Source organism: Hippoglossus hippoglossus, chromosome 11, assembly GCF_009819705.1.
Source record: "Hippoglossus hippoglossus isolate fHipHip1 chromosome 11, fHipHip1.pri, whole genome shotgun sequence".
In the NCBI taxonomy this organism is placed as follows: domain Eukaryota; kingdom Metazoa; phylum Chordata; class Actinopteri; order Pleuronectiformes; family Pleuronectidae; genus Hippoglossus; species Hippoglossus hippoglossus.
This window is the reverse complement of record NC_047161.1, coordinates 1,307,273-1,334,389: the sequence shown is the minus strand read 5'-3', so window position 1 is coordinate 1,334,389 and position 27,117 is coordinate 1,307,273. Positions and strand designations below refer to the sequence as shown.

The 27,117-nt window shown below is 46.7% G+C and overlaps 2 protein-coding genes and 1 long non-coding RNA gene across 3 annotated transcripts in view; all 3 read left to right on the top strand.

Annotated features, from left to right (window-relative positions):
• The first annotated feature begins 8,950 nt into the window (after positions 1 to 8,950).
• On the top strand, positions 8,951 to 14,516 carry LOC117771072 (filaggrin-like). Its single transcript, XM_034601089.1, has 4 exons — positions 8,951 to 9,854; positions 12,142 to 13,221; positions 14,049 to 14,228; positions 14,307 to 14,516. The coding sequence occupies exons 1-4, from the start codon at positions 9,060 to 9,062 to the stop codon at positions 14,514 to 14,516; spliced, it is 2,265 nt and encodes a 754-aa protein (XP_034456980.1). The 5' UTR covers positions 8,951 to 9,059.
• Positions 14,517 to 18,704: 4,188 nt separating this feature from the next.
• On the top strand, positions 18,705 to 19,349 carry LOC117771079. Its single transcript, XR_004615507.1, has 3 exons — positions 18,705 to 19,133; positions 19,197 to 19,214; positions 19,287 to 19,349. It is a non-coding gene; the product is annotated as an uncharacterized LOC117771079 (long non-coding RNA).
• A 684-nt stretch (positions 19,350 to 20,033) lies between these two features.
• The window catches only part of slc2a3a (solute carrier family 2 member 3a), an 11,182-nt gene continuing 4,098 nt past the window's right edge, over positions 20,034 to 27,117 (top strand). Inside the window, exons 1-5 of the mRNA XM_034601037.1 lie at positions 20,034 to 20,755; positions 24,989 to 25,090; positions 25,488 to 25,648; positions 26,508 to 26,748; positions 26,849 to 27,011. Of these exons, the coding sequence (XP_034456928.1) occupies positions 20,744 to 20,755; positions 24,989 to 25,090; positions 25,488 to 25,648; positions 26,508 to 26,748; positions 26,849 to 27,011 (679 nt within the window). The 5' untranslated portion in view covers positions 20,034 to 20,743. The remainder of the gene's footprint in view (positions 20,756 to 24,988; positions 25,091 to 25,487; positions 25,649 to 26,507; positions 26,749 to 26,848; positions 27,012 to 27,117) is intronic.

Genomic DNA, 27,117 nt, shown 5'->3' with positions numbered 1-27,117 from the left:
TTATCTTTTAACAACACGTTCCTGATAACACAGGACTTTACAGCTTCTTTTCTTCAGCAAGTGGAATAAATACATATTTCAAATTAAAGTGTATGTGTTGTTTGGAGGTTTGTTTAAACTGCTCACCTCCTCCAAGGAGCTCAGGTTTTCGTTGCTGTCTGTCAGTTCGCAGCATCACACCAGAACAGCTGCTCTGATTCTATTGAGACGATATTCAATACATTTCGGAGCAAATTCAATGAAGTTACATTAATTCTCTCTTTTCACTTTCTTTAACGTCGACTTGTGGCCTTGGTTGGAGCCGTGCGCTCGTTGAGCTTCCTTCTAGTTTTAAAATGTGACGTTGAGTTAACTGGAATCATTCAACTTTACTTTCTCTTCTTAAAGAGGTTTTTATATGAATTAAATTTAATTATTATTCCTTAAAATTAAAAGCCTGCCTGAAATTAAAAAGTATTCATCATGAGAGCAGAATCCCCAAGTGCAAGCCTCTATTAACATCTGACTGAATACAATTTAGAAATATTTCAATTATTCCATCGGTGCATCTTTTGAGCTGTGGTTTAATTTATATGAAACATTTTCTCAAACACAAGATATCAAACAGAAAGTCGTTGAGTAGAACTCGTACCTCCGGCTTCTGATCCTGATCAGGACCAAACTTCATGAGTTTCATTCTGTTCTGAGGTTTGTTTGTGTATCAAACTAACTCACAACCAAACGGGCTGAAAACAGAACCTCCTTCACACACAAAATACAACTTATTAAAAACGTATTGTAGGAAAATTTATATTATTTCAGAAATTTATCTTTTTAGCTTTAAACACAATATAAATGAAAACTCTTCATCTTCAGTGGTTTACTTTACTACAGCACCAACACCAAACACATGAGGTGAGAAGTTGAAGAATCCGAACTGACTCCAAACACCCAACAGGCAGAAATCTGGTTCTATTTTAACCGCGGCCGTGGGTTTTACCACGACGACCTAATCTGAAGGTTAGGATCCTAACAGTGAGGTGCTGCCGGGGGTCAGAGGAGGGGACAGGACCTGGATTTAGCCTGACCGGGGTCAGAAGGTCGGCCTGCGACCGGCTTATGAAACCTGCTTAGAACCAGGAGAGGTCCAGACCTGTCGTAAGCTGTGAGACGTCCTGATGACGACGCTCTCGCCTCCTCGTGTCTTCAGGGTCTCAGACTGAACAGGGACCACGTTAGACAAAAGAAGAATCACTGAAACATAAAAACATGATGGGACGTCCACAGGCTCCACAGGTAAAGAGCCATGTTTGTTTCCCTGGTATCATGAATATCATTAATTTCAGTGTGAAGCTCCGAGCTCCTCTGATGTACAGTAAATGTCAGGAGGATCCGTAGAAAGCTTTTAATACTCCCACACTCCTCGTTCATGACCCTGACCGCGATCCACCGAACACATCCAACCGGTTTTTACTCTTTCTGACTGAAACTCACTTAACTCTCACACTTTTGTTCTTCCTGCCGGCGTCAGCGTCCACCTACGTGCGCTCGCTTCCAGATGTTCAGTGGAGATGGTTTCAGCTTTACACCTTTAAACACTCTCTGCTGCAGGAGGAGGCCGGGAGGCAGGAAGCTGTCATTTCACACACGAGCTGCACAGCAGGACTTTAATAAAACAACTGAGGATTGAAACACGTGTGTGTAATGATGTGTTCTCTTATTATATTATATCATATCCTATTATATTATATAGTAAAGTTGTGTGTGTAATATTGTGTTCTCTGGACCTTTGTTGATACTTCAGAATAATTTCTTGTCGTTCGTGAGTCGTCCTCAAACTCTTCTACAATATTCTGTCACTTGTGTGCAGAGATATCTATAAACAGTCTGTGGTGCAGAGTGAAGTTAGACAACTAACGTCTACTTTGATATTTTTAGTTTGCTCCATGTCCCGTCTGCTAACATGGAGGAGGCGGGGGTTTGTGACCCATACTGCAGCCAGCCACCAGGGGGCGATCCAGATGATTGGGCTCACTTTTGGGAGCCGTCATGTCGTCCATCTTTATTTTCAGGCCCCACAACCTTCATCTTAGTTTCCACTAAACTTCCTCTGGTGAGTTTTAACTTTTAACTTCTAAACATCTTATTTCCTCTGTTTTTATTTACTTGTGTATTTGTGTCTTTTTCTTTTATTCTCTATTTTCATGTTCTTTTGGTTTTATCAACCCGAGCTGAAATGTTAACGTCAATACTTTTCTGAAAACACCATAAAACCCAAACAGCTTTGATTTCAGTGCGATCACAGCAGTTGTGTTGTTGTTGTGCGTCTGGTGGCATCGTTAGTGCGTCTGTCAGTCGGCCAATCGGGCGAGTGGGACCTCTCCGTCCTGAACCCTCCTTCAGGTTGGAGGCCGGCCCCCCCGACACTGTAAACATGGAGGTGTGTGTGGGTCTGGATCAGCAGTGAAGGCTCAGCTGAATCCTCGATTAACGATACGTCACCGGCCAAAGTGACTGGAGCCGAGTCAAATACAGTTTGACCCAGTTCTGGGAATTCAGCCGATCGGAGACGGAGACGTTCGCAGTTTAGAAACGAACCTTTAATAAGAGTCGTTAAGATTCTTACTCCAGTTCGTCTCATGGTCTGGTTACAATGGTCTTTCATTGATTTGTACTGGTTTTCTCAGATCTCTGAGTTTTAAATACAGAATTTAAACCACTGCTGCTTCACTTTTCTGCCGAAGGAGCCGCGGTTGTCTTGGCGACGACCAGTTTGACCATTGGACTCTAAAGAGCAAGGACATTTAAAAATATTTGAGGGTTAAGACGTAGTTGGAGGATTCAGAGAATTAGGGTTTAGGTTGGGATAAAGGAATTGAGTCCGTTTCATCTGAAAGGATGTAGGACGGTACACCCTCCTGCCCCCTGTACGCTCCACCCGTCATCCCCATCAAAACCTCGTGATTAACTTCATGTGCAGATTTAATTTCCAACGTATATCTGTTTCTGCCCATGTTGGTTTGTCTATAAAGTTATTTGTATTTATGTGTTTGAAATAACATCGATATAAATTCAATGAATTTAGTAGAGAATTTTTTAAAAGATCAGCAAATCCAAAAGAATGTTTGGTGTCAAACTTTCTTTCTCAAACGAGAACACTCACAATCTGAGTATTTGATTGTGTGTTTGTGTGTGAACTTGTTCAGAAACACACAAACACACAAACACACAAACAGAGGTGGAAACATAACCTCCTGGTTCACTGTGATCAGAGCGGAAAGGGTTTTACATTTAGTTGTGATGGATAAGAGGTTAGGAAATGCATTATGTCAGTGTGTGTGTGTGTCAGTGTGTGTGTGTGTCAGTGTGTGTGTGTCAGTGTGTGTGTCAGTGTGTGTGTGACAGAGAGAGAGAGAGAGAGAGAGCGAGAGAGAGAGAGAGAGAGAGAGTTAAAATTATCCACCTAAAGCCAATCCTCCTCAAGCTGATCAGGAGCTGAATGGACTAAACAGCTCGGAGACTTCAAACTTCTCAGCAGGTAAGAAAACTTTTCACGAAATAAATTCCAGTAATGTGTTTTCTTTGGGTGAAACCAGTGGGACAGAGACCAGTAAGGTGACTGGTTTAAAGTGAGAACGTGCTGGAGGCTCCGGGTCGATGTGTCGGAGTCACTCGGTCCACGGACGCTGCTGCAGACGGAACGAGCAGATTCTCCTGTTTTCATTATTACTTCTCATATTCAGATTTAAAGAAGTGTGTTTCTGCTGTTGTGAATATGAGGTGAGATTCATTTCCTTATGTAATGCACTGAAGGATTGAACTGACCCGCTACCATGTGCTTATGCAGCTTATGGGATGTACTGTGTGACCATATACAGTTGTGTGTATACACAGCAACACACACACACACATTAGTTAAAGTTTAAATGAGTTTAAATCTTAAAATCACTGAAAGACAGATTTAAACAAATGGTCCGGAGAAACTAAAGTCTTCACTTCGCTCTGTGGTTCTGGTTCTAAAAGTCTGTTGCTCTTTTTATTCTACTTAAAGCTACAGTATTTAAATAAGTGTGTTATTCTGTGTTGGTCAATAATAAGGAGCCGGTTGTCATGGAAACACGAAGTTGTGCTGGGTTCATACGTGGTGTGAGTTTTGTGGGTCTGTAGTTTGATTGACTTAGTTTGTGTTGGACGGACGTATCGTTTCTTTAGTTTGATTTAAATTGGCAGCGTCAGTAAAACACAGCAGATGTAAAGTTAAAGGATGAAATATGATTTGTTAAAGCCTGAGATTCTCCAGCAGGAAGAACTGAATGTTCCCAAATCACGACTGAGATCTGAGGCTCAATCATCTTCAGCATCAGTCAGAGGATGAAATGTCATTTTTCACATCATAATCAACCAATCAGAGGCTTTGTCTCTGCAGCTCGCCACACGGTGGCCCCTCCCTGTCGCCATGTTTGCGTGCGGAGCGGCTTCGGCCTCGTCTGACGCTCGGTGCAGGTTTGATGAGCTTTACATCACGTGTGACACCTCCTCAGCCCGTTAGTCTGGATTTCACTTGAATAACGTCACTTGATCCACCGTCAAACTTTGTAAGATGTAAGATTTGAGGAACTATTATGATATATGTTGATAAACTGTTATTTCAGTTGACGTTTCAAGGCCTGTTTGCTTCTTTAGAATCCGACACATGCTTCAGACTTTCAAAGCGGAGCCTGTTGTTGGTTTCTCGCTCTCGTCGTCTCCTTCTGAGCCGTCGAACCCGATCGGAGGAAGCGCTGCCGGGCTGGAGTCCACGTGCGGCGCCGGGACCTTGGTTTGACTCCTGCTCATTAGCCGCAGCGAGGCCAGAGACGGCTTAAAGAGGCCAGACCGAATGTGAGGAGATCCATCAACCTTCAGAGCAGAAATCCACCTCCTGCCGAGTGTGACTCTCACGTAACGACTGACGGCCAAGAATCAAGATAAATGATGGTGTTGCTCTGAACTCTGGGCCGCGAGGAGGAGTCCAAACTAAAGATAAATCAAAATGGCGTTGAGTAAACAGAAAGATTTGATGTGAAGTATAAACTGTTTCCTCACGACCAGAAAGAAAACAGAAAGTCTCTTAGTTACTGTTTCTGATATTTGCTTCTGTTCCACTGGAGAGTCGAGACCCTCGGGGAGAAGCCTGAGCCGGTCGCCACACGCCGCCGCCACCGTCTCTCGTATCAGCCCGTGTGTTGTCACATTAGCTGGTTTGTGTTTTCACTCTTGACACTTGACCCTGAAATCTCATCACGAGGGCGAGGGCGAGGGCGAGGGCGTGAGCGAGGGCGAGGGCGAGGGTGAGGGCGTCACTGGAGAGGTCACTGGAGCTGACCCTGACGAAAGGTCACCGACCTCTGACTCATCCAAACCAGCCACAGGAGGTCGTACAGTTCGTTCAGGGGCAACATTCACTTCATGGGTGGAAATGAAAAATATATAATATATAATATACAGATATTCTCTTTGGAGTTGCACAACAAAGAAAAACTAAATCTTCCAACTTCTGAAATTTGAAAGTTTAACATTTCCAAGGTTTTAAATCTCCGCTTTGTGAAAAGCAACTGTTTTGTTGTGCATCTAGTGACCTTTGACCTTTTCTTTATGAAAAGACGGACGGACATATGTGAACAAATTCAAATATTAATTTTGAATTGAGTTTTAAGAACAAAGCTGTTGAAACAAGTTCTTCTTAGGCTCCTCCTCTGTGACGTGACACTTGATTTCTTCTGGAGATGAAAACTCGCAGCACGTTAGAGGATTGTGTTGTGGATGTGTGTGTCTGCTGCTGTGTAGTTAACGACAACACAAACACTAAGTTACTTTAAATCAGCTCATGTTGCTTTATGAGCTTTGAGATTAACCAGGTTTCATGTTTTATCTGCGACTAGAATCAGCAGCAGGTTGACATAGACTAATTAGGTCAAAGCTCATTTATTAATAATAGATCAAATCATAATATTGGTTAAAGCGAATGAAACAAAGCTGTCACATTAGTAAATTATGATTGTAATTACAGACGTCCATGTAAAACCAGCACTTTGACATAAATCAGTTCATATTTTACATGAGGCCATATTTCATCTGCCTCCTAATTATGATTGACGACCTCAGTGTCATTAAAAGCATCAGGAGGACGAGGGAGTTTCCAATGAGGAGTTTTGTCATTTTTCTACTCGAGCAAAATTCTGTAAATTCAACAATATCATAAGAAAAAGTCCTTCACGACTAAAAGTTCTCAAAGTCTTTGTTCTTTAAATATATTTACAACAAAGATTTTTTCAAAGTCAAATCTCGTTACAATAGAAAAAGAGAAATATAACTGGAAATATAAATAAGATGCAGATGTTTCCAAGTGCAGATGTTGAAAAAAGCATCGACTTCATTTGAATTAACATATATAAACATTCAGCTTCGCTTCTCAAACATTTGGTGCAGAATGTTTTTGTCATAATTAAGTCTTCATCGTAGTTTTGCTGATAAAACTCAACTTTCTCTTGTGGCCTGAGAATCTGAATTTCCAGCTCTGTGATTGGACAGTTGTGTGTTGGAAGTTTCCCACAGCCCCGATCAGAAATATGAGTTTTTCATCTCAAACTGATTCCTGCTGTAAAATCAAACCTCAAAACTGGACGATAATTCTTCTAAAGATGAAGTTGAACCTGAACTTCATGTTTAAATATGAGACGTTCGTTCGTATCTTCAGAACCAGCGTCACGCGTTCTTCTTCTGTGGTGACGTGTGTTACAACAAAGGCTTGACTCTGGAGCGGGGGTCAAGTTTCTCAAGCGGAACCGGGACCCTTCAGTCAAGCCTTCGTTAAATAGCATTAAAGCCGACCAATCCCATTAGTGTGTTGCTCTTAAGAGGAGGAGGAGGAGGAGGAGGAGGAGCCTTCATCAGCCCGAGGCTCTGCTGATGTGAACCTCAAACACTGAACCAAGAAGAAAAGATCTAAACCAAAACTGTGTTTGTGTTTGAACATATTTTGTTTTGTAAATAACCAAAATTTGGACCTCAGAACTGTTATTTAAAATCTCTGCAGTTAATCAGCGGATTGATATCCAGTGTGACGGACACACAGCGTCTCTCAGGACGGCTGTTCTCCGTGACGCTGAACGTGAAGCGAGGATCTTCGGACTCGTGCGTTGACTCCACGAGTCTCAGCGACGTATCGTGTTCTATAAATCTGCTCTGACGTCGTCTTTAAAGTATCAGACTGTCAGACACAAAATGGCTGAACCTCTGTTTCAGATACACACCAGTTACAAACCGGACGCTGCAAGATATTGTAGAATATTTAATAAGTAGAGTAATGTGTAGTTTCTACATTATATTAGATTCAGTTCCCCTGAATGAATCAACACTTTGGGTGAAGACGTTTCAGGATCTTCATCCGTCACGTCTCTGAGGACGTTCTGGTTGAATCAGGTGGAGCAGACGCCGTCCCTCTTCTCAGCAGCCGAGTGGCACAGAAAGTGCAGATCAGAGGTTTGTGCTGGATGTGTCGGGGGGGTTTGGTGATCGGCCACAGAGGTAAGACGCTTACAGGGAAACAGTCGCTCTCTGGCCGACCCATTAATCGTGAGGATCACTCACCTCATGCTGTCGCCCACATGGAAGATTTGTGGACTTTTTTTTAAATATTCAGAAAGATCACTGAGCTGCATTGTTCCTGTTTCCTCAGCTGAAATATTATAAAATCTAAACTTTCTCTCACCTACAAGAACAATATGATGTAAAACAATCACAGCTGCAACATGTTTGATCCTGAAAAGAGTCGAGACACTTTGAGAAATGAAACCTCTTTTTCCATCATCGATCTAAAATCAAATAACTAAACAAAAACTGACTTTTGGACACGTGATCGTCTCTCTACCCTCTGACTGGAGTCCACCTGTGGACATGATTCCTGAAGACAAACACCAGCTGGCTTTATAAACTCAGAGCTGCTGAGATCCTGTGTGGAGTAAAGAAAAAATTCTCTTGTGAAAATCTCCGGTTGTTAATTTGCTTCAACATCAGAAACACAAACATCATCTAAGAGCCGGACACATCGAGTAGTTACGAACTGAAACATATTAAAACCACTGTGTACATCCAGCCTGGGAACCACCTCCGTCGTTCTTCCTATGATTAAACAACACACTATTTGTGCTGCGGGACATTTAATCTGGGTTCACGGTTGTTTATCACTTCTCCACGTCAGACAGTTCATCCGGATCACCCCCCCCAGACTCCGTCTCAGCTGCAGGCCGAGGGCGGAGGAGGCTGAGCTGCGAGAGCCTGAGCTCCACATGTCCGCCCACGCCTCAATCCAACAGCTTTCATTATGTGAAGCGCTGGGCTGGGGTTCTGGGACCGGATTAATTGGCTGTAATCTGATTACACTGCCCCCCCCTCCCCCGGCCCCCCCGGTCGTCTGCTGGCTCAGGACGGACAGGAAGTGCTGACAGACTGAAGGCCTGATTTGATAATTGGAGATGAATGTTTACGATGCAGATCGCGTCTGACTCACCTGTTATATATAAATATACAATATATACACGATACAACAGCTGTGTGTAAACATCTGTTTGTACAGATTGTGTCTTGACAACGATTTAAATGTGTTATAATTTCTTATAATCTGATATTTGTATCTTCTCACATCTCACAGGTCGGAGCGCTCGGGGATCTGATGGGTGGTTAGAGCCCCGAGTTAAAGGGATTATTCTTGGCTGCTAAACTCAGGAGGTCCTCGGAGCTGGCAGGAGCCCAGAACCTGCTCCTGGACTCCACCAGGATCCATCAGCCGAGCTCCCGTGGCTCGTCAGCTCGCCGTGCAGCCAGGAAAGCTGGTGTGATCCTCTCCTCAGGAAGCAGAGCAGATCACTTATCTTCTGGGATCTGGCCTCAGAGTGTGTGAGTCTGTCTGAGGAGCTCTGACCTGCAGTGTGATTGTTGACATGCTCCTCCCCGACACCTTCGACTCCAATGAGCTCCACACATGGTGTTGGTCTCAGCGACAGTAACGCCTCTCGTTTGTCAAGGAACCGCTCAGATCCAACATGGCCAGAGACGTCAGTCCTCTGAGTCTCATGTCTGCGAGGCACCGATGGGTCGGAGCCTCTCTGGACCTCGTCCTCCCGCTCTTCCCCCTGCGTCCTCTCGTTTTCTACTACTTCCTGTCTTGCGCGGCAGCAACGGCCAGTTTGCCTGGTATAGAGTACAGCTACGGCATGAGCCCCAAGTTTGTTTGCACCCCGATTCCGCCAGAAGCCGACCCCAGCTGCTACTCCCCGCCCGGCGTGCCCCACGGACCCAGCACCAACGGCCACACTAACGGCCACAGTGGCGGCCCCTGGCGAGGGATGATGTCAGACGAGGCCAAAGCCACCATCTTACATCTGCGAGAAAGCCTGGTGAGGCAGAAGGAGACGATCCTGGACCAGCGGGAGACCATCAGGGAGCTGACCGCCAAGCTCACCTTGTGCGAGGGCTTCGGGGGTCACCACAGCGGGGGTCACCATGACCCCCGCCACCACAGTAACCACGACAACCACCACGACACCCATCACGACACCAACCACGACACCCACCACGACACCAATCACGACAACAACCGCGACAACCACCACGAAGGCGACCACGACGACCACCGCGGGAATCACGGCAGCCACCACGCGTCCACGTCGCACCACGGCCCTTCGTCGTATCACGGCAGCGACCACCACTACTCCCACGGCAGCCACCGGCCGGACCCCCACCACAGGAAGGGCCCGTACAGCAAACACAGCTCCTTCTCTCCTGAGCAGACGGGGAAGACGCTGCAGACGCTGAAGGAGCGACTGGAGAACCTGCAGGTGAGTGCGAGGATTTATGAAATATGACATATATCACTTTAATGTTTCCAATAGGAAAACAAGGAAAATGGATTGAATATGAACGACGGTGTTTCACATGATATTTACATGAACGGTTTAATACAAAGATTCTTGATGTGAACTTTGTCTCCACCACACAAACACGTTAAGAAGCTCAGCCGTGTGTCTGCAAACACAGATCTGAGCAGTCTGCCGGGCGGCGGCGGCGGCGGAAGCCAATCAAAGGTTTGACTTAATTGGGGTCAGATCCTGCGTCACTGAAGGTCACGAGCTCCGCCGCCGAATCAGCTGCCACGATGTCTTCTGCCAAAACGCTGTAAGACGTGTTTCATTAAGACGCTGGACTCAGGTTTGAGTTCACCACCAAACAAAAAGCCTGTTTTTATATTTATTACATTTATTTTCACGGTTTGGTTTCTCACGCGCTCGTGACGTTCCGGAAACGCTCAGGCTCTCGTTCTCTCTCCTGAGTTCCAGTGGCCAAAGCTGAGCTCAAACAGGAAGCTGCTGTAAGTTGATTAGGCCTCAGTCACCCCCCGACCTCAAACAACTCCCGTCACCAGAGTCCAGCTCAGAGGACGAGGACCGGCCGCTCACATCATCACGATGAATCCCAAACATTCACGAGATCTTCAGACTTATCAATTCAAACTCGAGCATCGAACATTAACACAGACAGAGGAGGATTTTCATCTTTAATGTTTCCTGGTCAGAATATATTTATAAACCAGTTTGAGTTGAGCATTTGTTTATGTTTGGTCTATTTCTTGTAAAGTTAAAAGATCTTTGGCCACAGTTTGAAGGGAGTTATATGCTGCTGTAATCTGTCTTTTAATTTTAATACCAATATTGTAGTTGTTGTATTCTTATTTGTAGATCAAAGATATTTATGTCTTTGCAGGTTCCAAGATGAAATACTTTATTACCTTTTAGTTGGAATTTGTCTCGGTGAACTCACAACAAAACAAATAACTCATCACAGAATGAAACACAAGAATTAAATCTGAGCTTTTAAAAAGAGAAGAATAAAGAATCATAATCTAACGTTGAAATAGATAAAACCTCTTTTTCATTCGATGATTCAAAGATCTTCATCGTCATTACGACCTGCTACTATCATATAAAAACAAAATAGAGAAATAGAAGCAATATAAACAACAATAATCGCAGCACATCCCTACATACAGCAGGAAATCAAAGGGACTCAGGTCCTTGTCGTGACTAACTGCTGTTACTACACTGACATATTCACTATCTCAATCTAAACCAGTGGTTCCCAAGCTCCTCGTTAAATAACGTCCTGAAAAGGTCACGAGCCGAACCCCTTGTTTTAGTTTGAACCTGCCGACCTGGAAGCTGCTCCCTGGAAACTTCTGCCTGTGAAGTGGTTTCTTCAGTCGTGTCTTTGTGTCGCCGCTGCAAACAGCCGGTGACATCGTGTGCGACACTTTCTGAACTGTGTTCCAGCAGCTGAAAAAAGCCATTTGTGCTGTTCCACCATTGTGTGACTAACACCCGCTGCCCGCCGGCCTGTGAACGGCTCATTACGGGCGCAGGTGGTCTCAGGCGACACTCGGGGGGGAAGTGTTGCCAAAAATCCCCCTGGATCTCCGGCGAAGGTGAGAAGCGGAGCCGGGATTCAGCTCCGCCGCTCCCTCCTCACACAGGATGTCTATGCCGCCGGCCTCTGGCCACGCGCCGCAGGCCGCTAGCCAGCTTCACCTTCAATTAGCTTCATCCTGCCTGACGCGGATATTAACCGTGGCGTGTGCTGGCATGGAACAAAGCCGGATTTGCCGGTGAGGAAGAGGAGGATGAGCAGGGGAGCGCATGGAGGAGGAGGGATGGAAGGGAAGGGCTGAAACTGTTCCCCTGCAAATTAAAAAATGTAAATCAGACCAGCAGTTCTTCTTTATTCTCTGTAAATCACCTCGTTCTGGTTCTTGACCTCCAGCTCAAGCTCCGCCCTCTTCCCTGAGCTCTGTCACATGGTCTTCATCGTCATCAGGAGTCTTTCCAGTTACTTACTTCATCAAAACCAGTTTGATATACGTCTTAAAAGTGAGGAATTAAAGTTCAGCTTTTATGTTTCGTGACGATTTAACCAACTCTGATGAAAACTGTGTTGTATTAACATGATGATGAAGATGATGCTGAAAGCTTCTTTGTTATGAAGATGAAATAAACGCCACAATCAGGGTGTGGTTATAATATTTATACTCTGGTGCCTCATGGTTAGAAATGTCTCTCGTCTCCATGTCCGCAGGCGAGGAACTCGTCCAGCTCGTACTCCAGCTCCCTGAGAGAACTGCTGCAGAGGAAGATCACCGCCCTGGAGGAGCAGCTGCATGGTTACCACCGAGATCACCATGACTACGGTAACCACGACGACCACCACGACGACCACCGCGGCGGCAGCCACCCTGACGACCATCACGACGACCACCGCGGCGGCAGCCACCCTGACGACCACCGCGGCAGCAGCCACCCTGACGACCACCGCGGCAGCAGCCACCCTGACGACCATCATGACGACCACCACGACGACCACCATCGTAACGGTTACCATAGCAACCGCCACGACAGCCATCACAGCAACCACCACGGTAGCAGCCGGTACAACCCCCACAGCAGTCACCACAATCGCCACCGTGATCACAGCTATGATCACCACTATGACCGCGGCCGCCATCAAGGCCGCTATGACAGCCGTCACGGCGACCACCATGACGACCGCCACGGCGACCACCACAACGATCATCACGGCGACCACCACAACGACCACCATGACGACCACCACGGCGACCATCACGACGACCATCACGACGACCACCACGACGACCACCATGGCGACCACCATGACGACCACCATGATGACCACCAAGGCCACCACGACTACCACCAAGAACCCGGCCACCCCGATGACCGCCACGACGATCATCACGACAAGCACCGCGGCAACACCCACCATGACAGTCGCCATGACAGCGATCCTCACCCTCGCCGACTGCCTTTCAGCAGCAAAGAGACGGGTCTGCGCGGCGCCGGTCACACCAAGCTGGAGACGGTGCTCGGCCAAATCCACCACGGCCAAAGTGACCACAAGAAGCTGAAGAGCCCCAGCGCCTTCAGGCTGGAGTTCCCCATGAGGACCAACTACATGTACGGCAGGATGAAGCGCTCCGTGGTCAACGAGATCTTCGCCCTGACCATCTGCCTGTGGCTGAAGGCGGGGGCGGGACCAGGCCTCGGCACGCCATTCTCCTACGCTGTGCCGGGACAAGCCAACGAGCTGGTGCTCATCGAGTGGGGCAGCAACCCGATGGAGCTGCTCGTCAATGACAAGGTAAGAGAAACGCAGGTGGTTTGATTTCCACACGAACACGGCGTGCACAGGTTTTACCTTGTGAACACGATATCTCAGGAACGGCTTCAGGAAATCCTCTCAACCTTTCAACCAACATCCACTCGGACTCACAGGTCACCTGAGTAGAATCTAAAGGTCAGAGGTCAGAGGTCAACGGTCAAAGGTCACGGTGACCTCTACAGAAATGCAACAAACTTCTTACGTTTACTGTGAATTGAGTTTTCGGCTGATGGATCAATATTCTGTGCTCTTGGAAGAACCAGACAGACACTTGATTTATTTATATTTTATCCAGTTTTCACTAAAATGTAATAAAACCGAACTTGAACTTCAGCCTCTGATGAAAACTGGTTTTGCATTGTTTAGAACTGGATTCATCTGTATTCCTGAGATTTAATCACACTTTAACCTGAACACAGATTGACACACAAATTATTTAATTATTGTGTTGAGCTGTTAATCTCTGGTTCTCTGAAAGGCTTCTTCCTCCCGAGCGTCAGACTGATACTCGTCCTCCTCCTGAGCTCTGAGCACGGAGCTCAGCAAACAAACCGATTAATCTGATTAACGTAATGAACTGGCCTAAACTGTCCTGCTTGTTTTGCTCCGGTCGCAGACCTGGAGTCAGCCGACTGATCGATGACAGTTTAATGATCCTCAGATTCAGTTCCGTTACTTTACTGAAGGTGACGAGGACGGACACTTTCTCTTCTGTGTGTGTGTGGATGTTTATTTATGATTAAATGTCTGAAATCTGCCGTCACCCAGTTGGTCAGGTTCAGTTATCTCTCTCCCCCTGTGTTAAGGCGGTGACTCTGCCCGTAACCATGACGGACGGGAAGTGGCATCACGTGTGCGTGACGTGGTCGACCCGTGACGGCGCCTGGGAGGTCTACCAGGACGGGGTGAAGAAAGGCTCGGGCCAGAACCTGTCGGCCTGGCACTCCATCAAACCGGGAGGCGTCTTCATCCTGGGGCAGGAGCAGGTAGGACATGTGAGGCAGGAGATGGATCCAGTCGAAGAGCAAAATGTTTCTGTGATTTAACGAACTCTCTGTGCACAGGACACGGTGGGAGGACGCTTCGACGTCACCCAGTCCTTCATGGGCGAAGTGTCCGATCTGCAGTTCTGGTCCAGAGTCCTGACGTCCAACGAGATCCACAGCCAGGCGACCTGCGGGGGCCACCTCGTCGGGGACGTCATGTCCTGGTCGGAGGAGTCCGTGGAGCTCCACGGTGGACTCACCGAGCTCCCGTTCGAACCCTGCCACTAGGGGCCGCCACTGGACCCCCCGCGCGCAGATCACGATCACACGCCCGAGTCCAAAACGGCTGGAAAGTGGGAAAGATGATGGGATTATTCACTGCTCTGGTTTTTCAACGCAGAACTTTATGAACACAAGATCAGAGCGAGGAGCCGTTTTCTACACGTTTTCTTTTTGCCATTCCTGTTCCGATCTTTCTGCCTTCGCCCCCCCCTCCGCCCCCTCCCCCCCCCTCAGCAGGCTCCAGAGAGCGCAGGGCTTCACCGGCTTCATGACTGCGGCTGCTCTGAGGGATCTCAAACACATAATAGGATTTTCCTCCATCAGACCAAAGGTTGCTCCGGCGTGTTTCCTCTGGTGTGTGAGCGAAGCCGAACCTCACAGGACGTGAAGAGGCTGAAACGATGAAATCACACGTCTGCTCGTTGTCAGTGGAGACGAAGGAATCCAGCTGATGCACGATGTTTTTACGATGCAGGTCGGAGCGAGCAGAACCTAACGATGGGGATTTTGCACGTTGATATTTTCTATTAGTATTTCATATTGAAAAAAAAAAAAAACACTCTTTTTGTAGGAATGAAATTTGTATTTCCAGGAAAAAAAAAAAAATCTCTATATATATATAAAAATCCACATATTCTTCATAACTGTAAACTGCATTCTGAGTTTCTGTGTGTTTCTCTGAGTCAAACAGCCGTTACACAAGAGCAGCGCAGGTCAATGTCACATGACGGCGTCGCTGCGGCTCCACCGTCCCCCAACGTCTCCTCGGCAACCGGCGGCTTACAGCAGGACTTACCTGTGCACAGCTGATCTGATCCTGCCTATTTCCAACCAGCTCAAAGCGCACACACACACACACACACACACACACACACACACACACACACACACACACACACACACACACACACACACACACACACGCACACACACAGAGAGGATAAGGAGGTGAAAAGAGACACTGTTGATCTCCGGCTCAGTTTCTAGCTGAACTTTCACATTTTTATAACAGAAGCGGTTTTTGTACATGTGAATTACACCAGATTGACTCTTTCTGATCTTCTACAGGATTTATTACCATATTTCTCACATTGTAAATAACAACGTCTCATTTAACGTCCCCCCCCCCCCCCCCCGTCCCCCCGTCCCCCCCGCTGAGTTAAACTCAGGCCTCATCCTGCACGTCTGTCAGCAAACAGAGGAATCTGCTGTTGCCATGGTGACAGGGAAATATCTCCCAGCATCAGGACCACGGCGCCCCGTCCCTCCACAGCTGTAAATATCCGCAGAATGTTCCTTCGACTGTAAACTGCCAAGACGAGCGGCACTTTGAAACCGTGCTCCTGTCCCGGCCCCCCCCCCGCCCCCCCCCCCCCCCCCAAAAATGCATGTGACGTTTGATTCCCGTGTCCACACACCCGCTCCCTGTAGAGCGTGTACGCTGACTCTGCGCAGAGAGACTCGCTTATTCTCGCCTTCGGTGTACGTTCTGTGTAGGTGTTTCTCTGTGGTGTTTTATTCTCGTGTCTTTTTTGGCTGTAAATATACAAAGTATTATTACAGTGTGTTCGGTCAACAGTCTCCCTCGTGTGTAAGCCAAAACTATAAACTTAAATATAAAACTTGAAAGAGGAGAAATATGCACTATAAACGCTGTCAAATATTTGTAAATAGGCCTGTGTCGGGATTTTGAATAAAACTATTTGAAATATTTTATGAATTCAAACCAGACTTCGAACTCTTTTCTTTAAATGATTTTTTTTTTGTGATTTATGATGTATTTCAAATAGAAATCATATTAGTTCCATTTGAAATGATGTGTGTGAGTCACTGATGAATCTCGCTGCCGGCCCTCGAGATATTTTAACTTTATTTTCATACAGTGGAACTTTGTCGTCCATCTTTGTTCACAGTCAACGGGTTTCACTGAATTATGGGAAATGCAGTCATCAGGTGTCAAACATCAGAAATCCAGCTGCACTTGTATGATCCTGGATTTAGTGTTTTTGTGTTAATGTAAAATATACTTAAAGTGAAAATGTTCCATTTCAGAACAAAACATGTTGGATTGTTGATTCTCCATCAATGCATTGATAAAATAATAATAATAACAGTTTCTTTCTGGAAATAGCATGAGCATTTTTTTATTTTAATTGATAGAATATGTTAATGATAATTTGAACTATGCATAATTCATAATAAATAGCAGTTTAATTCAATCATACCCAGTTTAATTAACCTTTATAGATACAATTTATAAACATTTAAATATAGTTTCAGTGTTGTTTTGAAGTATGATGACAATTTGTACACTTTAATATGTAAAAACCTACTTCATGATGTTATTCCTGCGTAAAAAGGTCAAGAAACCGTCGTTTTCACAGCTGCAATATTTCAAATCGCTGGTTCTGGATTTCTGAAAAGGTCACGAGGAGCCTGAGGCAGATTAGAGCTTCCACTGCAGGACACCGGGGGGCGCTGTGGCCACAGTCAGGGCAGAGGACGATTAGGTAAACACACACACACACACACACACACACACACACACACACACACACACACACACACACACACACACACACTCACACACACACACACACACACACACACACTCACACACACACACACACACACACACACACACACACACACACACACACACACACACACTCACACACACACGCACACACACACTGGTCTCTCCTTCTCTATTTAAATTTTTTCATTAAACTCATTGTAATTAATTGTATTTCATATTTTCCATTCCCTATTTATGAATTTAAATACATCTATCTGTCTATTACTTATGAATCCATCTAAACTACGTGTGTTTACATGTCTTCCTTCGAGTCTCATCTGTCCAGCTGTAAACATTTGAGATGCTCCTGAAATATCAGACACATTTCAACACACAGGCTGAAGTTAAGAATAGACTTCAGACCTGAGTGAGACACTCGGGTCGTGTGAGGTTCTGTCGCTCTCTGCTCTGAACCTCGGGTCGTGTGAGGTTCTGTCTCTCTCTGCTCTGAACCTCGGGTCGTGTGAGGTTCTGTCTCTCTCTGCTCTGAACCTCGGGTCGCGTGTGGTTCTGTCTCTCTGCTCTGAACCTCGGGTCGCGTGAGGTTCTGTCTCTCTCTGCTCTGAACCTCGGGTCGTGTGAGGTTCTGTCTCTCTCTGCTCTGAACCTCGGGTCGTGTGAGGTTCTGTCTCTCTCTGCTCTGAACCTCGGGTCGCGTGAGGTTCTGTCTCTCTCTGCTCTGAACCTCGGGTCGTGTGTGGTTCTGTCTCTCTGCTCTGAACCCCGGGTCGTGTGTGGTTCTGTCTCTCTCTGCTCTGAACCTCGGGTCGCGTGAGGTTCTGTCGCTCTCTGCTCTGAACCTCGGGTCGTGTGTGGTTCTGTCTCTCTCTGCTCTGAACCTCGGGTCGTGTGAGGTTCTGTCTCTCTCTGCTCTGAACCTCGGGTCGCGTGAGGTTCTGTCTCTCTCTGCTCTGAACCTCGGGTCGTGTGTGGTTCTGTCTCTCTCTGCTCTGAACCTCGGGTCGTGTGAGGTTCTGTCTCTCTCTGCTCTGAACCTCGGGTCGTGTGTGGTTCTGTCTCTCTCTGCTCTGAACCTCGGGTCGTGTGAGGTTCTGTCTCTCTGCTCTGAACCTCGGGTCGTGTGAGGTTCTGTCTCTCTCTGCTCTGAACCTCGGGTCGTGTGAGGTTCTGTCTCTCTCTGCTCTGAACCTCGGGTCGCGTGTGGTTCTGTCTCTCTCTGCTCTGAACCTCGGGTCGTGTGAGGTTCTGTCTCTCTCTGCTCTGAACCTCGGGTCGTGTGTGGTTCTGTCTCTCTCTGCTCTGAACCTCGTCTGGTTTCAGTTTGTTCTAAACTCTCAGATTCAGGAGGAGAACGGGAAAAACTCACGGGACAGAGTAATAACATTTACTGACATTATGTGTGGAGACAGGCCCAGAGCCGGAGGTGGTTTGGCCTGAGGGGGGGGGCAGGAGGGGGAGCGATGGCCCCTTGGTGGAGGGGGGACCACAGTGAGGAAGAGGAGGAGGAGGAGGAAGAGGAGGAGGGGGGACCACAGTGAAGAAGAGGAGGAGGAGGAGGAAGAGGAGGAGGGGGGGTCAGAGACAAACGATCTGATGATCATCTCTGTTTCCAAAGAAACATGATGCTGATGAAAATATGATGAAAATATTACATTTCTCTACTTTTGAGAAGAAAAGTTTCCACATTTAATACAGAGTCTGTTTCTGGTGATATTTATATTAAAATAATATTAGTTATTATCACTGTAGTTCAGTTTATGTCTCATAACATCTTATTCCTTTGATGAACTGATTTTAGTGTCAGATTAAAACAGAGTCACGAGAAGTTAAAAGTTAGAAAGAGATGGAAACAGAAAGAAACCAGAGAAGCAGCGTCAATAACAAAATCATATTATTATTATTATTATGATTATTGTTATTATTAATATGCTATTTCACACCGGGTCCCTACATTGCACCTGCTCCATGTGTCCAGCAGATGTCAGTGTTGCCTCACCTAGGGCCTCATACCTGTTTCTCAACATGCATTGCGTGCTAGCCAGCAGTTTAAATCCATGGACACATGTTCCTGTCACGGACTGAAGGTTCTTCTGAAGGTTCTGAAGGTTCTGAAGATTCTAAAGGTTCCTCTGAAGGTTCCTCTGAAGGTTCTGAAGGTTCTTAAGGTTCTAAAGGTTCTTCTGAAGGTTCTTAAGGTTCTAAAGGTTCCTCTGAAGGTTCTAAAGGTTCTTCTGAAGGTTCTGAAGGTTCCTCTAAAGGTTCCTGTGTGAAACTTCCATAATAACTCGATGTTTTAATGTTTCATTTGAATTATTGACTCTCTCTTAACTTTGGAAATAGATAAGAGACTCTTGTTTTTATGATGTTTGTGTTTTGAGTTCATGTTTGTTCATCTTTGTCATTTGTTAAGAAACAAGCTGGAAAATGACGAATAATCTTTGTCTCTAATTTCTCAAATGATGTCCTTGTAACCTGAATGTGTTTGAGTTTTATTCCCTGAGTTTCAAACTGTTCTTCTTGGTTTTAACAGAAATATACAGATTTACATTACATCAGCATTTTAACTGAAACCTCTGTGACGTCATCTACCATCAGCTGACTTGTGTTGCTGTCTGTGAGTCACGAGCAGATCACGAGACCGAGCAGCTGCAGTGTGGGAATCATCTTTATTCATGAACCTGATGTGAAACAGATGTGAACCTGATGTGAAACTGATTTTAAACTGATGTGAAACTGTTTTCCCAGGTTGAGGTTTGGAAAGTTTTCATTCCTCCACACCGGAGCCTCCTCTGAGCCTCCTCTGAGCCTCCTCTGAGCCGTTGCCCTGGCGACGTTGCATCAGCATCCGCAGCATCAGCATCAGCTCCTGTCAAGGTCGCTGCTGGCGAGAGGCATCATGGGAAGGCGAGGAGGACACCACGAGCAGGGAGGGGGGGAGGAAGGGAGGAAGGGAGGGAGGGAGTGGTGGGGGGGGGGGTGTTGTCATCCTCTCACGACCCCCAGGACCCAACTCCGCGCACGCGCACACGCTTTCATCAGCTGATCCGACCAACTAACCGAAAAACGGCTGCGACCATAATAGGACAAGAGGCCGCGGTGATGATGACGATGATGAAGAAGAAGACGAAGTCACGGATTTCTGCACGCACACACTGCGGGGCGGGGCCACGTCACGGGCACCGCAGCATCCCCGCGTCCCATTGGTTGATGGAGGAGGGAAATAAATAATAAAAACAAGTGCGTGTGGTTACGTGCGCGTCTGCTCGTAGCACCAGAGGAGGGAGGAACCGCCGCAGCTCTCAGGCCTTTGTCCGCTGGTCACGACCGGTACGTGTGTCTGTGCTGATCCGGGTTGTGCGGCACGGATCCGGGGTGTAGCCTGTGAGACGCACCGGGGCTGGAGGAACCGTCACGAGGCTGCAGACTTCTCATCTCCCTCTGCCTCGTTTCAACGTGCACTGTCACATGCATGATCCTGAATACCGGTGATTGGGTTTATTGATCGGGGAAGAAAGAGAAACGCTCGTGCGCGTCCTGGTACCACGGACAGCGCCTTTACTGAGGGGTGCTTGTTTTCCTGCAGCTCTCAGCGCCGGCGGGCGGATCCTCTCAGTGTTTTGACCTCCACCTGAAGACTCCAGCTCCAGTTTGCTCCTCTTCTTCACCTGGTGATCGTCCAGCTTGGCTTCAGAAGATGGCGGGACAGGCAAGTGTGGTTTTCTTACCTCACGGTGTTGAACTTATGTTCCAATTATTATGTATAATAAAGGGAGTTTATATAAAACCCCTGACATCTTGACAGCTTGTTCTGGCTGAGCAGTGTTTCTATATGAAGTGTCTCTGTGGAGCTGTGTGGGCGGTGAGTGTTTCTGTCTGTGAGTCACACACGAGTTCTGCAGACGTGAGACAGAGGCATCATGTCCTGCACATACGTGTGATGCTTTCACTGTTTGAATCTTTCATACGTGTGCATGTGTTCAGCCACATGACTGAGTGTGTGAGTGTGAAGACCACGTGTCCTAAAAACAAGCGACGGAAGAAGAAAATCCTCTTCTGCAGCAGGCTGGCTGTGGGCGTGGGATTTGTAGTGGAGGTAATATTAGTCCTAAGATGAGGATGAAGGTCATGGAAGCAGTGGTGGGCGGCGAAGGAGACGTTTCACTGGTTCCTTCTCCCAACGTAACGGAAATGAAACGTTCAGATGCAAAGTCTCCACAGCTTCTCTCCTGCAGACGAACGTCTCTGTTGAGGCAGAAGAAAATGGAAACCGAACCAGCCACAGCCTCACTTCTCATGTGCGCACGTACACATGCAACACGTTCCTCCAGGAGGTTTGTTTAAAGGGCCTCTGGGAAATGAAGGGAATCAATAACATGAAGAGGAGGAAGATGATGAAGAGGCAGGCAGAGGAAACCACAGAAGAAGAAATGGTGGTTTAAAATACACAGAACACAGGGCGTGGAGCAGAGATCATCTCCAACGTTTAATCTTTCAAATACGTAGATTTATACTTTATCGAAGCATATTGGTCAATAATCATCTGATGAAGGTTATAAAGGAAGTTGCTTCTTTGTAGTAAAACCTTAAATCATGACACTTTTATACTTTTTAGCATTTGACGCACAATAAATAAGAAAACAAATATTTTGTAAAATCTAAAATCATGTAAAAATCTAAAACATTTGATTGTTTTGACTTATTTCCTTGTTTGACAGCAGCTTGTGATTTCGCTGCTCGTGCACCAAAGGCTTTAAGGTGAAACCGTCCTAAAGGTCGAACTGAGCGGTGAACACATGTGACCTCAGTGTGGTCAGATCAATGAAGTGTGTGTCTGTGTTGTGTTGTTTACATCGGGGGGGGGGGGACTTCACAGTAAACATGTTGCTGTGTCAGGACGTCCTGATTGGCTCTGACTTCACATCCTGCTCCGGACGTCTCGGGCCAGATATCGAGCGGCTCATCGAATTATCACAGAAACAGATCAATTCCTTTTTACGGCCTTTTTCCTGCAGCTTTGTCCGAAAGTTGGATTGATTCAGAGAGAAATGGTTCGTTCGGAGCAGATGTGGGTCAGGTGTGTGTGTGTGTGTGTGTGTGTGTGTGTGTGTGTGTGTGTGTGTGTGTGTGTGTGTGTGTGTGTGTGTGTGTGTGTGTGTGTGTGTGTGTGTTCATGACACGTGCACATGCAGGGTTGCAGCATATGAGGGGCCGTGCAGGTTCATGCTGAATGTGTGCACAAGGGCTGTGGCAACCTTTCAGCCTGTGTCAATAAACCTGTCACCTCCAGGCTGTTGCCATGGAGACGAAGGACAGAGGAAAGGGGGCAGACTGAGGGATGATGGAGGGATGATGGAGGGATAGAGTGATAGAGGGATGGATGATGGTTTCAAGAGAACAAACATGTGGAACCTTGTCTTCAGTGGGACGGAGATGAGAGAAGTTGTTGCTGCTGGAAGATGAAACATGAGTTTGGAGCGTGAGAGGAGAACGTGGACGAGTCCCAGTCTGATTCCTGCTCATCGTAGATCCTCATGAAACACGTGAAGGGAACCGGCCGGTTTCCTGTCGGTTCCCTTCACGTGTTCCTCGTGGGAACAACCGAACCTTCTGACCTGTTCGATCGACCTGCATCAGAGCACATGCTAACGTCGTGGTTGCCGTAGTAACGAGGCATCTGTTCACCAAGTCTGTCTGAAGCAACAGATCAGTGACACGGAAGTTTATAGAGATGATGGATAGTGCAAGTACAGCAGGGCGTTATAACACACGCACGCACGCACACACACGCACACGCACGCACACACACACACACACACACACACACACACACACACACACACACACATACTGTCAGGACTCGACCTACGAGCTCTCGTTACCGATCCTCTTCTGCGGCGTCATGTGACCCATAATTTCTACTGAGTCACTGTGACTTGACAAAAAAACAGAGACAGAAGATGAGGGAACAGAGAGAAAAGAGGAAGGTGTGTGTGTGTGTGTGTGTGTGTGTGTGTGTGTGTGTGTGTGTGTGTGTGTGTGTGTGTGTGTGTGTGTGTGTGTGTGTGTGTGTTGTTGCTCGTATCGTGCCCACGGCTCTTTTCTTTCCGTCTCAGTTCATTAACTTTGAATTGAAATGATGATGATGATGTCAGATGATGAAGGACACACTTGCTTCATGATTGAATCATGTCCAGTGAATTTAATTAAGTTTTCAAAACCATAACTTAGTTTTTATTGTTCCACGTTTATCCTGTGAATTCAGATTCACGTGAATTCATCATAGAGTTTACTCCTGAAGCTCAGTTACTAGATGTTTCACTGTGAATGTCGTTGTATTAAACTTTCTGTTTATACTGTGTTACATTAAATTATGATTCATTAGGTTGTGTTTTAATTGGAAGAAATGACACCAGACGGATAAAATAAGATTAAAACAAGATAAAATCCTATAAATGAACGAGTTTCTTTATTTCTTACGTTAATTAACTTTGACCTCATCCTCTGACCTCCTCCTGAAAAGTAGCTGATCTAAGATCTGAAACCTGATGTGTGAGAATAAAGCTGAAATCCTCCTGAGCCTTTAAACGCTCTTTAGAATAAATCCACTTTGACCTTCATCATCATCATCACCGTCCACCTTCACCTGCTCCTTCCAGTCCTCTGATTGGCTCTGGTCCCGCGCGGCAGCCAACGCCTCTCCGGCTGAAACCAATCCTGGAGAAGTGCCGTCTGTGCTGATATCCTCTGACCTCTGTTGTTGTGGTTTGAAGGGCAGAGGATCAGCTGAGCGTCGGACCAGGTTGATATGAACCATCTCAAATAACAGCAGCAGATGGAGCCTCGTCAGCAGAACGTCTCGTTATCAGGGAGAGGAAACATCTGCAGCAGCAAAGACACAGTGACCTAGTTCCTCGTGCTCAGACCCCACATGACCCTCAGCTCCGATGTGGGATCAGCTGAGACCGGATTTCTTGTCCTGATTCATTTCTGGGATGGACGCCTGACTTCCTGGGTCAGGAGGGAACTTCATCATCTTGTAGAATCAAACCTCAGATAGATTCATGTCACAGAAACAAAAACTTCTGCTCTGAAACTCTAATCGATGTTTGATTTACAAACACCTCACGACTGTGGAATTAATATATCTACGGATGATTAAGTTACTTCAGCAGCTTTTACTTGTAAAGTCTGTGACGTCACACACGGTGAAACCACTTAAATCAATGTGCCGTCAGCTGATGTATAAAATGTTCGAATCCCATTAACCCTCCCGACAGTTTGTCATCTTATGAAGTGGTTTTAGTTTGAGGAGTATATGGATCGATTTTTGATGAACTCTCAAGATGAATTTCTTGTGCCAGGCTCCGCGAGGGGGTAGATGATATCTGGTCGTCATGACGACGGCGGCGGCGGCTCCTTCAGTGCTCACCTTGATTTGATTAGAGAGGCGAGTGGTCATGGGGCAGAAGCAGGTGGACTGTTGCTGCTGCTGCTGGATTGAATTTCATCTGCATTTAGCTGATTGAGTCCAGGAAAGACAAACACAGTCATAAAAAGGAGCTCAGAGATGAGACGGCTTCAGTTTCAGCCTCAGTGTGTCAAACACCACAAAGCACGAACATGTCTGATTGTTCTACAGTCATTTTATATCAGGAGTGTTATGGTGTGGTGTGTGTTGTGTGTGTTTGTGTGTCCTCTGATCATGATTGTCTATGAGAGTGTCACTGACCTGTTTCTGGCGTCAGCTTCACAGTTTTATTGCATCTTTCTGCCGGCGGCACTGATTTAAAATCCCATTATGATCTCAGATCTGATATTTATTACGTCTGTCTCTCTGTGTGTGTGTCCCCCCCCCTGTCCTCCTGACCTTTCCACTCTCATCTTCTTTTTTTAACTTTCTCAATTTTCTTCTTCTTCTCGTCTGTTGCCATCGCTCCAGGAAAAGCAGGTCACAGGTTATCTCCTGTTCTCCCTGACCACCGCTGTCATCGGCTCTCTGCAGTTCGGTTACAACACGGGAGTCATCAATGCTCCCGAGCAGGTGGGTAACATCTGTGTGTGTGTGTGTGTGTGTGTGTGTGTGTGTGTGTGTGTGTGTGTGTGTGTGTGTGTGTGTGTGTGTGTGTCTGTGTGTGTGTCTGTGTGTGTGTTACACAGATGTATAAAAGTCAACCACACAAGTTTGCAGTTTAACTTAACAAAAACAAACCCAAGAGAGGAAGACGTCTAATGTGAGAAAGATGAAGATCTGACTTGTTACAGTTTGGACGACAGAGGCTAGCCCTTTAGCAAGCTAGCAGGAGAGCAACTTAATGAAGGAAATCATTCAATCATCACATTCAAGTTTCAAATCAAACTTCTTAAACTTCATGTACTTCCTGTCACCTCAGAGATTTGACCTCCCCTCCCCTCCCCTGTCTTTCCGTCCCTGCTCTCAGAAACTGCGATCTTTCTTCAACAACACCTGGGTGGAGCGCTATGGCGAGCCCATCTCCCCGGGCGTCTGCACCATCGTGTGGAGCGTCTCCGTCGCCATCTTTAGCGTGGGCGGTATGGTGGGCTCCTTCAGCGTGGGCGTCATGGCGAATCGGTTTGGCAGGTAGGAAGAGACGGACGCTCCTCTGTTGAGTCGTGGTTAAAGTTACGTCACGTGTCTTAATTCCCTTTTTTTCCAAATGAGATTTACTCTGACATGTTTGTGTTTCTTTGCTTTCATGGCTCCGTCTACTTCCTGTGTGGTTGGGCTGAGCCGTCACAAACCATTACTCCTAATGGAGTTGATGAAGCGTGTCTGAATTCAGCCCAGTGCTCGGCTCTAATGTTCCCCCGAGTCCTTCCTTCGTTTTCTAACCTTCCTCTCAAACCACAGAACCTTTTCACTGGGTTGTTGTTTCCTCTTCAGACTCAGATGATCAGAGAGAAACCTGGAGGGGAAAAAGCTTTTTATCTGTAAAAACTGGAGTTTTGTTGTTTTCTGGGATTATAAAAAACTTCATGTCACATGTTTTTATAGATACCAAAAAAACTAACTTTCTTCTCAGGTATTACTATGTAAATACATTTGACTCCTCCCACAGTTCTTTGCACATTTTATCCTTGCCTTTTTATGCTAAGCTAAGCTAATCACTTCCTGGATTTAGCTCCGAACTCAACACACATAGATAAAACATTTAATTAAAGAGTCAAATCATTATCATTAAAAAACGCAGAGCATCGGTTGAGTTGCTTCGTTCGATTCCACCGGACTCTATCGACAAAACCAGTGATTTGAGCTCAAAGAACACAGGAGTTACTGTTGTAGGAATCATATCCATAACTTGAAACCTATTAGAGGCAAAAACGATATAACTTTTTCAGAAAACAAAATGTCATTCTGTCAGTGATGAAGTTGAACTTTGATCTGCTTCTCGATACCGAACATCTGAAACGGTGTGAACTCTGTGGTTCCTCCTCCTCAGGCGTCGCTCCATGTTCCTGGTGAACTCTCTGGCCGTGATCGGCGGCCTCCTCATGGGCTTCTCCACCATCTGCTCCTCCTACGAGATGGTGATCGCCGGCCGTTTGGTCATCGGCCTGTTCTGCGGCCTCTTCACCGGCCTGACGCCCATGTACGTGGGCGAGGTGTCGCCCACTCCCCTCAGAGGAGCGTTCGGGACCCTGCACCAGCTCGGGGTGGTGGTGGGCATCCTGATCGCTCAGGTCAGCGCCACGCTCACAACAAACCTCCGATTGAATCCGTTTTAAACAAGCCTGGTGAGTGTGGATTGAACTGCCTGTCGTTGTGGTCCCCGGTGTTTAGATCTTCGGTTTAGAGGCGCTGCTGGGCTCCGACAAGCTGTGGCCCCTGCTGCTGGCCCTCACCGTGGTCCCTGCGGTGGTGCAGTGCATCCTGCTGCCCTTCTGTCCCGAGAGCCCCCGCTTCCTGCTCATCAACCTCAATAAGGAGGAGGAGGCACGAAAAGGTACGCAACAAAACGTCTGCAACTCATACTGCACCTACTGATGGTTGTACTGCACCTACTGCACCCGGAGGAGCCGGGGATCGAACCGCCGACCCTCTGGTTCATG